The 14,228-nt window shown below is 33.4% G+C and overlaps 1 protein-coding gene across 2 annotated transcripts in view; it reads left to right on the top strand.

The window, feature by feature from the left end:
• Strn (striatin, calmodulin binding protein) overlaps positions 1-12,517 on the top strand; it is a 99,037-nt gene extending 86,520 nt beyond the window's left edge. For both annotated transcript variants that reach the window (XM_005390861.2, XM_005390862.2), the window contains 5 exons: positions 1,674-1,841; positions 3,553-3,693; positions 9,696-9,803; positions 10,977-11,063; positions 11,154-12,517. In XM_005390861.2, coding sequence (XP_005390918.1) covers positions 1,674-1,841; positions 3,553-3,693; positions 9,696-9,803; positions 10,977-11,063; positions 11,154-11,323 — 674 coding nt within the window. In that variant the 3' untranslated portion in view covers positions 11,324-12,517. The remainder of the gene's footprint in view (positions 1-1,673; positions 1,842-3,552; positions 3,694-9,695; positions 9,804-10,976; positions 11,064-11,153) is intronic.
• The last annotated feature ends 1,711 nt before the right edge of the window (positions 12,518-14,228 follow it).

Here is a 14,228-nt window from a genome sequence, read left to right as displayed (position 1 = left end):
AAACTGGCCTTAAATTCACTGTGTAGCCCAGGCTGGCTTTGAACTCTTGGCAGTCCTCCTGCCTCAGCCTCCCAAGTATTGGGATTGTAGGCATGCACTACCAAGCCTGGCAAGAAATTTCAATATGGTTGTCTCATTATCCTTAAATTTCAGCATGTTCTGTGTTTCTTCTTGTTTAGTTGGTGGGACTACTAGAAACTAACCTAACCCCAACTAGAAATCTAAGTTTTCCTTGATTCCTTGTTGTAACATACTATCCGTAGCCTATTCTCTAATTTTTGTAGTACAACTCCCTAAGTATTTCTTGACTTTACTCCTTCTGCTGTGGCCCATGTAACCTTGCTGTACCTTAGGTTTTTATGATCACTTTTCCATTTTACCAACCAGTCCCTTTATCTTGCTTCTGACTGTTTGTCTTCTATACCACAGCAAGGTTACCTTATTAAAAACTCAACTGATCTACCTACTGCTTCTGGGAAATTCTTAACCAAATCTCAGATAGCTTTCAGGATAATTTCCAAGTTCCTTAATGTGTCATATAGACACCCTGTCGTAAACTTACTGCCCTTATCTCATCCTTTCCCTACCTCAGATGCCATACTCCAGCAATATTGAATTGCTCGTAAATTTCCTGGTATCATCAGACTACTTTTCCTTCTGTAATTCTGTAGATGCTGTCACCTTGCCAGGGATACCTTCCCTCTATTCTCTGATTGGTTGATATCTGTATGCTGTAGATGCCACTATCTTTGAGAGGTTTTCATCTTCCCATTTAGTTTCTGTGGTAATTGGTATCTGTCAGTTACTGTACTTTTAGTATTGTGTTTTGAGGACAGGGATAGTTCTGTGTCTTAATCATGTGTGTGGCACCAGCATCCATCATAGCGTCTGATACACAGTCTTAAGTAAATATTTTATGGTACTTTTGAGGATGTGAGACATACAACACTATTGGCATTTCTGTACTTAACACTAGTGAGCCATCTTAAAGTCACCACTTCATAGAATCTTTGTGAAGATTAATAAAGTTTCCAATTTAACTGTTAGCATGAAACTGTGCATAGTGACCCTCCACCTGTCCCTGTGTACACATCCTCACACCTTGGTTGCTACCGTGTGAGGGTTTGGGTATTCCTATAGGTTTCAGTTCCTGTCCACTATAAAAGTCATGCTCCCTAGGTACTCCCAGGAATAACTACTGTCCGTTGTACGATAGGAGAAGTAGCCGGAGGAATATAGTCAAAGTGCTAAAGAAATTCAGAGGAAGGAAGGACAGACCTCTGTTTGCTTTCTTAGGGAACATGAGTTGTGATATCTCCAAAGGTAGATTAAATTCAAATGATTTATATTAATATACTTTAAAAAAAAACTAAGTGAATGAGAAGACTAAAAAAGCAAGGATATACTTAATATTTTAGGATGACAAATATGTGCTTTTTATTTTTAAAGCTTTAAGCTCTACATTTGTATATTTCTAATTCTGTTTTTAATCACTGCATTTCAAAAGAATAATCACTCCATTCCCAGTACGGGGGTGGGGGGGGTAATTGAAACTAGGCAGTATATTTTGTATTGTTATCATGTGCTTTTGTTTATGTGTTTTACCTTCCCTGGAACCTAAGTATCTTTACCATTTTTTTCTCCTAATTTTGCATTTTTGCTCTTTTGAATAGATCCTTCTGTTTTGAGAGGCCCTCTGCTAGGCCACACAGATGCAGTTTGGGGTTTGGCTTACAGTGCGGCACATCAGCGTTTGTTGTCCTGTTCAGCAGATGGCACTCTTCGTTTATGGAACACAACTGAGGTTGCTCCAGCACTCACTGTATTTAATGATAATCAAGGTATACACTTTAAAATTTTATTGTGCTGAATGTGTTACTAAAAATCTCATTATAAAAGTAAGAAATTAATAAATGATTCTATGAACTCTTGCTGTTTAAATTTAATTTGAAGGTTTTTTGAATGAACAAAAGTGTAATTGTTTGAATTTCCAACTTACATGTCATTCTTAAAAGTACAAGACTTGGTGAGAATACAGATTTTATATTTTTTAAAATGAGGCATAACATATGTAGTGGAAAATACAGATGTTAAGAGTACATTTCAATGTGTCTAATGAAGAGTACAATCCTGTAACTCACAGATCAAGAAGCAAAATAGTTTTTTCACTTCCCAGTGCTCCTTTGTGTCCTTTCCATTCAATCCCCTCTCTTCCTTCCCAGCTAGAGGTATGCATTGTTGTGATTTCTTTCATCATAAATTAGCTTATCTTTTCTAAAACTTCATACAAATGAAATAATCTAGTATGCACTCTTTTGTATCTAATTTTTACAAATTTTTCTGCAAATTATTGTGTTTCTCTTTACTATTTAATAATACTTTACTAAACTATAATTTATCTATTAATTTACCTCTTGACAAAGACACTTAAAGACACTTGAGTTGTTTCAATTTTGAGCTGTTATGGGCAGAGTTGCTATTTTCAAAGTGATTATGGCACTTTCTACTACTAACAGCAGCGTATGAGAGTTTCAGTTTGCTCTACGTGCTTGCTAATATTGGTAAGATGTTGTCAGTTTAACTTAGCCATTGTGGTGAATGTGTAGTTACGTTTCATTTTAGTTTTAAGTTTTGCTTTTCTTTGATGGCTAATTATGTTGAGAACTTTTTTTTGTTTTCTTATTGGCCATTTAACTTCTGCATTACACACATTTTTGAATGTTAGCTTGTTTTAGTTATATATTGAGCCAAATAAAAGTCAGGTTATTATATTTATTTTATATATTCTATTTTCATGTTTATAAATAAGCTCCCAAGTTTTAAATATTCTAGATAGTAAATAAAAATACTTCCTTTACTCAGTTAGCGTAATTTGTCTTTAGATTTTGATGAGTTGATTGCATTAATATCATGACGTTTATTCTCTTGTGGTGCTAGGGATCAAACCTAGGATTTTCATGCAAGCTAGGGTTGTCTATCCCTGAGCCACACTGCCAACCCAGGATAGATTTTTCTTCTTTTTTTTTTTTTTTGTGTGTGTTTGTGTTTGTGGATAGGTCTTGCTAGCTCTGTCCATAGTTCAGGCTGGCCTTGAACTTAGGAGGATCGCTGTGCCCAGGAACTCAGTGATCCTCCTGCCTCAACCTCCTGTGTGCTGGGATTAAAGGCGTGTGCCACCAGTCTGGCTTATGCTTTTTTTTTTTAAGTGAAGAATTTCCATTATACCACTCTAAGCCCCGTGTTAAGGTAGAAGCTGCAAAATTGTAATCCATGTTTGTTTTCTGTTTGCTGTTTAAATTTAAGTTTGCACTCCATGAATATACTAGTAGAATAATAAAAGACAAAGCATGTAATGATAGTAAAATAGAATAAGGCTAAACATTATCAAAAAAAAATCTTTATTGAATGATTATTAGCTGATTCTTGTTCTAATGGTAAGCTTTATTTACTTTTAAAGAAATCATACCATTATATTTGTTCTCCTGTACTTCTATCACATTTGCAAGTAAACCTTTTTATTGCTATTCTCTGAATATGTCCTAACTCTTTTAGAATTGGGAATCCCTGCCTCAGTGGATCTAGTGAGCAGTGACCCAAGCCATATGGTAGCATCATTCAGCAAAGGATATACGAGCATCTTCAATATGGAGACACAGCAACGTATTCTCACGTTAGAATCCAATCTAGATTCAAGTATGTATACCAACTTTAAATAGTCTACGTTTGGATCAATTTTTAGTTTAGATTATAACTGCTATCCTTAAAATGTTACGCCTTCTAAATCTCAGAACACACTGATTTAGAAGAATATAATGATTTACAGTAGACTTAAGGGTGAGTTGTTTATGTACATTTATAACTATACTATGTAAAATAGCATTTGAGTATTCCACAGATGTGTAAAGTTAATTTTACTTTTTGAGTCTAATTTTATGTCAACTGATTAATTTTCAGTTTTACTGTAAGAAAGCAGTATTTATTCTGAATAGAATATAAAATCTATTTTTATTTTATTATTTCATTGTTAATTTTATTTTAATAGTATAACTGGATACAGCTCAACACTGATTAGAATATAGGTCACATGGCTTTCAGAATCTCAAACCTGAAACTTCTTTTAGATGTAGAAAGTCAGAAAATGTTTCTTAGATTATAAAGAAGCTATTACAGATCTTTCTAGTTTTTGGTGGTTTTTTGGTTAAGCAATTTGCTTTCTATAGTTAGTCATAATCCAGGCATGCAGTTTAGATTGCAGTTGATAAAGAAAACTGCTTACACATTTCAATTTGAAAATTAGTTTTGAAAATAATTACGTGCACGTGTGTACAAGTGCTGGTGTGTGAACATGTACACATGAAGGTATATGTGCACATATGTGTTTGCTTATCTTTCTCTTCTGCCTCTTCAGTTTCCTTTTCAAAAATTTCACTTATCCTATTTTTGGCTTTCATTTTCCCTTACTAATCTGTTGTTCTTGGTTTTCTTCTGATATGCTGAAGGATTTATGTGGAGAAGTTGGCGTGAATAGAACTTGGAGCTATTGGGATATAAAAGATAAAAGCAGGACAATAAAAATTGAGATTATGGAATTAGAAAAAGTGAATTTTTTTAAATGAAAAAATATGGGCTTTAGATTTTCAATAAATAAAATCACCTGTAAATATATGATCTAAAGTACAGTAGTAAAATTTAAAAGGCAATATGAAATTAGGAAAGATATAAGCATTTTTGAAATTACTTTGAGATTATAGCTACTTCTTTGAAATTCCTGAGGGACAGATGTTGATTTTTAATGTCTGCTATAAAGTTATTGTAAAGTTTGGTGGGTAAGATAGATAAATTGAACTAGATTGTTTATGCCATTTTTTCATAGAGTTGTAAGACATTTTTTCTGCTTTTGGAAACATTTCCAAAAGACTGTGAGAAATGTTTTTAACCAAGCAACATTATTGGACTAAATGATAATTATTTTGAGTTGTAATATATTATAATGACATATTTTATTCCATTCTATTCTGACCTACCCCTTTGCTATTTGATTATACTGTTGTACTTTGGAATTTGGCAGGATTTCAGATATGTTTTGTTTTTGATTAGAGTTCAAACTAAACGTGCATCAGAGAGAAAGTAAATTTCATATAGAGGTTTAAATGTACATTTAAAGGATGTAGCTAGAATAAGAATAATTACCCTTTTCATAAAGGCAGAGGTACTTAATACTTCTTGACCCACTGAAAAGGTAATCATTTCTAAGTTGCAAGCTATTTGGAGGATTGTTTTTTGGATTCATTGTTAAAACAGCTAGGCTCGGTTTATTTCTAGTGTTCTTTGCATTTGCATACTTCTCTGATTTGCCATAAAGTGGAGAAACTTTCTCAAAAGGATTATTATGGAAGACTTCTTGTTTTATAGCTTCCTTCCAGGAGTTGATTTCCACCATATTCATTTCTAGCTCTCAAAGTAATTGAAGCTTTATTCTCGGGACATATATTTCACTTACAGGGTTTCTCTTTTGTTATTCTTTTCTCCTGCTAAACATTACAAACTATATGGCTTAATGGCGTGTTATCTCTGGTAAAAATATATATAGTATGAATTTGAAACTAAGCAGGTAACCATCTCTTTGTTTCAGATTATCTAAATCAGGTAGAACTGACCAAGAACTAGCCCATGCCATCAAGTGATATTTTTGTTCTGTATTTAGATAACAGGATGGGTGACCACCTGCCATTAGAATATCTTTAGTTTTTAAGAACCACATAAGAACAAAATGAAAATCCAGTAGGATTAGGCTATTTTTAGCATATTTTCTATTATGTGAATGTAAACTTATAATTCCTATTGTAGGATTTAGTTTTTTAAGCTATTTTGAAATAATTTTAAACTTGTAAAATAGTACAAAGAAAAGTTGCAAGTAGTACAAAAATTCCTGGCTGGCCATCGCTCATATTCACTAGTTTTTAACATTTGCTTCATGTACTTTTCACTCTCTGTATATGTGTATAATTCTGAACCATTTGAGAGATATGCCCCTATTACCCTAGATATTTTAGCATATAATTCCTAAGGCATATTAAAATGATAAAAATCAGAAAAATTAACATTGATTCAATATTGCATTCTGAGTTGCTATTCATATTCAAATTTTGCCACTTGGCCTCTGTTATGAGGACATCCCTTCCTTTCCCTAGGAAGTGACATAACAACTTTTTAAAAACTTTGACATATTTTATTTTAAAGATAATAAAAGAAAACAAAACTGTACAGAATTTGAAAACAAGGTGATAGGAAATTAACAGTGGTTATTATATTGCATATTGTTATCTTCAAAGTAGTTGCTCATATTGCCAGACACAGGCATGCAAAATTGATCAAACAGTATAAACACCAACTATTCCTTTCATTGAATCAGTAGAAATTAGTAGTACCTTTAACAGCTATCACGTGTGTGTGTGTATTTTTTCCTCCTTTCCCTATCCTAGTTCTTTCTGAGCAGTTTCTTTCCCTTTCATGATACCCGTTGTACCTTTTGTATCTTATCTACTCTTTCAGTTTCTTACACTAGGGAGACAATATGTTGTTTACACATGAGTCTGATTTATTTCGCTTATAAGTGTGGTTTCTAGTTACATTCATTTATCTATAAAAGCCTCTAGTTTATCTTTCTTTATAGCTGAGTAATACTCCATTGTATAAAAATACTACATCTTTTTTATCCATTCCTTGGTTGATGGGCATTTGGATTGTTTTCAAGAGTTAACTATTACAAATTATACTACTGTAAATATGGGTGCATATATATCACTGTGGTATGAGGTTTTGAATTCTTCCAAATTACTAAACCTGAATCAAGAACATATAAAAATTCTGAATAACTCAGTGTGAGTCAGTGAAATTGAAAATGTAATGAAAAGCTTACCAACAAAGAAAAGCTCAGGTCCTGATGGATTCACAGCTGAATTCTACAAGAAATTTAGAAATTTAACGCTAATACTCCTCAAGCTCTTTAATGAAATTGAAAGGAAAGCAATCTCCCTAACTCATTCCTGGAGGCAAGTATTACCAAAACCAGAGAAAGACCCAACCAAAAAAGAAAACCACAGGCCAGTCTCCCTAACGAACATAGATACACAGCTCCTCAATAAAGTACTAGCAAACAGAATGCAACAAATCATCAAGAAGACTATAAACCATGATCAAGTGGGATTCATCTCTGGAGTGCAGGGATGGTTCAGTATATGCAGATCAATAAATGTAACACACCATATCAACAGAGGTAAAGACAAAAACCACATGATCATCTCAATAGATGCAGAAAAAGCTTTTGGTAAAGCCCAACATTCATTCATGACATATCTTAAATTAGTGTTGTATTTGTGGATTTTTCTTACAAAAGTATCTTAGCAAAACCCCCTAAACTTAAATTCTTCTTAATTATTGATTCTCTTTTAATAAAAGGCTTCCAAAGAAACTGTGATAACTAGGAAGCAGCTTAGACAGTTATCTGATTTGCTGAGTCGTCTGGTGGCAGTGGAGTTAGAATAGGTTATGGTTCATGGTTCATTGTATCATTGAAATCTCCATTACAGAGTTCTGTATGTAAAATGAGGTGAGATTTAAATGTGAAGATTATCTGCATGCAAGTGATGATGGAACCTTTGTAAAGCAGCAAAAATATCAAGAGCAGTATGGAATGAAAAATGTTATTGGGGTTAGGCAAGCCTTAGATGGCATCCATAGGTGATAGTTAATAGAATAGGAAGTTCTAATTCTTACATACCAGTAGCTAGATATGTCAGTATAATGTAGCTCAGGCAGTTCTCATTTCCTAACATTGAAATTATGGAAAGAATAAGACAATAAATGAACTAAAGAGCAACCTAAAGTTGCCTTACTTTTTCTTCCTTTTAGGTGAGTGTTCAGTTCTATATGTGAAAAAATACTTTGGATTAATTTTTAAGTTTATGGTACAGTTTAGGTATACATAATGATCACATTCATTATAGGGAATTTGTATCTATACATGATATATCTTGATTCCTCCTTTTTTTTTTTTCTTATTCCTATCCCTCCTTTCAAACCCCCTTTCCCTCCCTATTCACAAAGCTCTATTTTCATGTTAGCCTTCTTTTCTCATTGTTTTCTTTTCCTTTTTTCCTTTCCCCCTCGCCCTTCCCTAGTTCCTTTTTCCTTTTGAATAGTTTCTTTTTTCACAAAATCTATTGTACATTTTTGTTCTTACTTTTGAGTTTCTCACACCAGAGAGATAATGCAATATTATTCTCCTTCTTTTCTCCTTTCCTCCATCCCAGTGTCTGATTTGTTTCACTTATAATTTTGGTCTCAGGATTCATCCATTTAGCTATGTCTCAATTTTCTTCCTTATTTTTTTAAATTTTATTTTAAAGAGAAAATACAAAAAAACAAAACAAAATAACAAAAAGCAATAAAAATTACACAGAATTTCAAAACAAGGTGATAGGAAAGTAACAATGGTTGTTATATTACATATTGTTATTTTCAAAGTCGTTGCTCAGATTACCAGATATAGGTATGCAAGATTGATCAAACAATTAAGCATTAACAGTTTCTTTCAATAAACCAATAGAAATTAGTAGTACAGTTATCTTAGCTATCGTGTGTGTGTGTGTGTGTGTGTGTGTGTCCGTCCGTGTCCTTGTCCTCCTTCTTTTCTCCTTTCCTCCATCCCAGTTGTTCTTTCCTTTAAAAAACAAGAGAAACAAAAAAACATATCTTTTTTATCCATTCACTGGTTGATGGGCATTTGGGTTGCTTTCAACATTTAGCTATTACAAGCTATGCCACTGTAAACATAGGTACACATATATCACTGTGGTGTGATACTTTTAGTTCTTCTGGAAAGATACCCAGAAGGGGAATAGCTGGGTCAAGTGGAACCTCTAATCCTAGTTTTTTGAGGAATCTCCACACTGATTTCCACAGTGGTTGCACCAGTCTATACTCCCATAAACAGTGGAGAAGGGTTCCTTTTAACCCACAGGCCCTCCAGCATTTGTTGTTAGTAGTTTTCTTGATAATAGCCATTCTTTCCAGAATAAGATGGAATCTCAGTGTTTTCTTAATTTGCATTTCCACAATGATCAGTGATATTGGATGTTTTCTCATATATTTATTTGCCAGTTGTACTTCTGAGAAATGTGTATTCATCTCAGATACCCATTTTTGGATTGGTCTTTTAATTTGGAGGGTCTGAATTTTTTTCTGTTTTTTATATGTTCTAGATAGTGGTCCTTTGAAGAACAGCTGGCATAAATTTTTTCCCACTGTGTCTTTTCACTCTGTTGGTGGTTTCTTTTGCTATGCAAAAGTTTTTTAATAAGATGAAATCCCATTTGTTGATTATTCCTGTATGATTGGAGTTTTGTTCGTAAAGTCTTTGCCTATACCTCTGTCTTCTAGAGTTCTACCTATTTTGTCTTATAGAAGATTTAGTGTTTCTGTTTTCATACTTAGCTCTTTGATCCATTTTGACATTAGTATATGGTGGTAGACGTGGGTGTAGTTTTAGTCTTCAGCTTGTGGAAAACCAGTTTTTCCAGTACTGTTTATTAAAGAGGCTATCCTTCTAATGAACATGTTTGGCACCTTTGTCAAAAAATAGTTTGGATTAATTTTTATTTAAAAAAATTAATTTTTAAATTTTTACTTTTTAGTGTCTAGCTCCTCCTGCCAAATAAATAGAGTCATCAGTCATCCCACTCTTCCGATCAGTATCACTGCTCATGAAGATAGACACATCAAATTCTATGATAACAATACAGGTAAAAATGTATTAAGAATTCATTTTTGATAAAAGCAAAAAAAAAATTTCCCTTCTAAAACGTAGTTTAATTGTTTGTGTTTGATGCCTTGATAGGCAGGAAGTAGGCTCTGAGAAATACTTTCCTGGCTTAGTGTCTGTTCATTCCATTCAGATATGCTAAGACTGATCCTCATTATACAACATAGAATCATTGTGGCTTGTTTAATGGTGAGTAGATGATATAGTTAGGCCTGAGAGCCAGAGTTATCACTAGGGTTGTTATGAAAAGTTTAATTCAAACAGTAATAAAAATGATCTGTTCCTTTGATCTATTGCAGTACATGAGCAGAATGGAGAAATAGGTTGGAAATAGAGATGTATGATTATATTTTGTTTAAAATTCTTTAATTATGGAATACAGTTATTCAGTATATAGTTATTTTGTTATTGATTGGTGCTATTCAGTGTTGCGAATAAAAACCTGCAAAATCATTTGGTTTTATTAGTTTTCCCATGTGCTTATTTTTTCTATTTTATAATAAAATTTTGGTCCTGATTTCTTTGAATTGGGCGTGGGGCTTTCCTTCCTGGAAATCTTACTGGATTGCACTTCTCCAATGTAAAGGAAATTTCATGAAGAGCTGCACTGGCAAGAAAGCACTCTATATTAGCAGCCATATTTCCCTGACCATCTGTTGATGGCCTTTATAAAAATGATGACTTTTGCTGACCATGCTGAGCTGATGACAATTAGTAATTTATGTTTCTAACTTTGTATATGTTGTTTCCACCAAAATTGTGTACGTTTCCTGTTTCTTTGTGTTTGTCTCAGTTTCCTCTGAATTTGTATCCTCTGTTCCCATCAAGTCATAATTTGTCTGAAGCTAAAGAGATGAAAAGTAGGTGATTATTGTCCACCTTCTTGTTAATGACCATATAAAAATTACTGAGTTCTATTTTGTGGTTTAAAAGACAAAAGTGTAATCTGAAATTTGAGCTGTTTTTTTTTCCTCATCAGTACCGTGACTAGAGGCAGGAGAGCAACATGTACTGTTTTAGCTGGTAGAAAAAGTTGTTGATACAGTAAGGACATAGAAGGGGATGACTGGAGCAATCAGTGTAATGTGATGGCTGGCATATCTTTAAGATGGAGAAAATCATCAATAGAGAGTAATAATCTCTTTTTCCAAAGGCAAACTGATCCATTCAATGGTAGCCCACCTAGAAGCCGTTACAAGTTTAGCAGTTGATCCTAATGGCCTCTACTTGATGTCTGGCAGTAAGTACATTAACTATGGATTATGTATTTGTCCTTATCATTTTCATGTTAATATAATTATTCCTTTCAATTTGTTTTTCTTTGATATAGGTCATGACTGTTCAATACGTTTATGGAATCTAGAAAGTAAGACATGTATCCAAGAGTTCACAGCTCATCGGAAAAAATTTGAAGAATCAATTCATGATGTAGCTTTCCACCCATCCAAATGCTATATAGCCAGCGCTGGAGCTGATGCACTGGCTAAAGTCTTTGTATGACATGATGCGTCATCTTCACCCTCTAGCTCTTTATAAATAAATCAACTGCACAAAAGAGATACAGAAGACCAGGGAAAAATCAACTGTCCCTGCCCTTTTGTTCTGCTGAAGGAGCACAGAAAACATTTGTTAAAGTATAGTTTTGCAATTCCTGTACTATTTTCTAAAATTGAGGTTTGTTCAGGTTGCTGCAAGCTCAGTTGAATCTGAAAACTGTTTCAAATTTCCCCCAGAGACACTTACTTCTGAAGTTCTAATTCACTAGGCGGACCTGAAGAAACACAGGTTTAGCTTGTCCTTATTGAGGAAATGAGACGTGATGTAGTGTGGATAATTAAAAGTTCAATGGCTGGAAATGATAGAGGAAGAACAAAAACCTACACCTACTTCTCCCCTGAGAAATCCTGGTAAACATATTAGGTAGTCAAAACAGTGAGCTTTATTATCTGCGGTACTAGCCCCATCATTTATAATGACCAGACCATTGTTAAAATGAACTTTTAGTTTAGCTCCCCTTGAAACTATTTGCATAAAACACATGACAAAGATTATACCTATTAAGGACAAAAATGCAATAATGTGTTTCATAAATTAATATTCGTAAATGCTGAACAAATATTTGTAAGCAGATACTTAACAGTTTTGAAAGTAGATTTGGTACCATTCTAAAGTTTAGCTATTGAACATTGAACATTTCTGAAGAATAGTTGAGAGTCTACTTTTACTAAAGTATCTAAATTAAAGGTTCTGTTTATTTTTAAGGGTAAACAGGCATTTCTTTATAATAATTTCTATTTTAAAATTTACCTTATTTGTGTGATAGTTATAGTACCAGAGTGATTATTTCATTCTGATGCAATTTTACCTTTCTGTGACTAAAAAAGACAGAAGTTAATTGCTAGTATTCATTTGTTAACTCCCACATAACTGTGCTTTCCACATCATCTATCTTCATTTTTTCCCACATTCATGTTGTCTGACACCTAATAAAAATAGTTCATAATTATTATGTTTTAAAAGTCCAAAGAGTATGGTTAGTGTCAGGCAGCTGCTTTTACAGCATTGCCAAATAAAACAAAATTTTATACCCTAGAAGTCCTCTGTTAGTATCTCTAAGAAGAATCTCTTGAAAATCTGAATGGAATAGTGTAATACCGATGTTGATTAAAAGGCCCTCTCTCTTTTTAATTAGAATACACATTTTGATGTGCAGTAAATTAATATTGTTTCTGAACCCACTTGACCTATGACCCATAGGCTTTTGAGATTCTGATGACTATTACCATATTTAGGGCCCTGTCCTGCAACTCTGGTCCTTTCAACTGCTATGCTCCTCTTCATACTCTTTTTTCCTTTGCTTCAAATGACAAAACCTAATCTAAATATTAAAAATAAATTGTCAAGTGTCCATTTTTCATTAAAATGTGCATACCAGAGGCTCTCAATCTTCAAATTATATCCATAAGTATTTAACCCATTAAGATAATTATTATCTTGTGACATGGATAATAATTGAAAATACTTTATCCTCATGCTTTGGTTAATGAGCGGGCTTGAAAGATTTTATTTAATCAAGTGAGTTAACCTGGATGTAAGCTTGTATTTCCCTGCATATGTAGAATTCTACATTGTGTTTAGTAAATTCCTGTCTATTCTTCATGAAGTGAAGAAAGGTATTGTTAACATTTGTATGATCCTGGGAAATCCCAATCAGGTGCCCATACTAATGGATGACCACAAAGCTATTGTTCTACCAGTTGCTTTAATTACCTTCAAAATCTTCAGTGTCTGCTTTCCTTTTTTTTTTAAACTTTTTTTTTTTTTGGTTTTTCTCCGGTACCGGGAACCGAACTCACGACCTTGCACTTGCCAGGCAGGCGCTTTTGCCGCTGAGCTAAATCCCCAGCCCCTGCTTTCCTTATATCACAGAAATTCTGAAAACCAAAATGGTCTTTTTCCCTGTTTGTTTCATACCCATGGTTGCAGTTTTTCTGTTAGTAAGTAGAAAATAACCTAGAGATGTACTAACAGTGCAAATAATGGAACTGTTCAAAGTTCTTAAGAAGCCAGTGCTCTACCCCTCAAGACTGTACATAGAAAGATTCTTATATACTAGCATTGTATCAACCCAGCCTAGAAATGAGCCAAAGCTGTCTTCCAGTCAGATGGTAGCGTATATAGGTGTCTGACTTTGCCTCCATCCTATTGAAAATTCCATGGAAATTGACAAAATGAACAAATTGAAAATTCAGTCATTGAAATGCTTTCATAATGCTTGAATTGTAAATATTTTGGAGGAATGTATTGGGATATTATGAAAATCAGGTGGCATGGGTCCCTACCTTATTTTCATATGCTAAGGATGCATCTCTGAGAGCTTGCAGTACCCTTTTCAAAACTCAGCTGTCATGTGGAGCTCATTTGCTACTCAAACCATAGACAAATATTTAACATGAGTGATACAATAACCTTCAGTATTTTTCTATTGAACAAATTTAGCAATTTTTGCCATTAAACAGATAATTAGTTATGTAAAGTATTTAGCTTTTATAATCATTTTAGTTATGACTAAAGGGAGGAAGTTAAGCTGCATCACTGATAATGAACTTTGTGAGAAATTTTTTGTTTATCTGACTCTCATCCTTCAGTATTCTTGGTATAAATTTCTTTTGGAGATAATGATGAAGATTTATTTGAAAATGTCTAAAATGTATGTATATTTTATAAATATATATTATATATATTATATGAATATATATAATATATAGACTATATTATATATATATATATATATATATAAACCATAGGTGCATTTTACTGTTTTGTATTTTCATTTTGGGAGGTAGTGTACACAGCAGATAATGAATATGACAAGTGTTGTGCTTTTGCAGTATAATATAGTTCT

Source organism: Chinchilla lanigera, unplaced genomic scaffold, assembly GCF_000276665.1.
Source record: "Chinchilla lanigera isolate Chin_1 unplaced genomic scaffold, ChiLan1.0 scaffold00040, whole genome shotgun sequence".
In the NCBI taxonomy this organism is placed as follows: Eukaryota; Metazoa; Chordata; class Mammalia; order Rodentia; family Chinchillidae; genus Chinchilla; species Chinchilla lanigera.
This window is presented reverse-complemented; position numbering and strand designations above follow the sequence as displayed.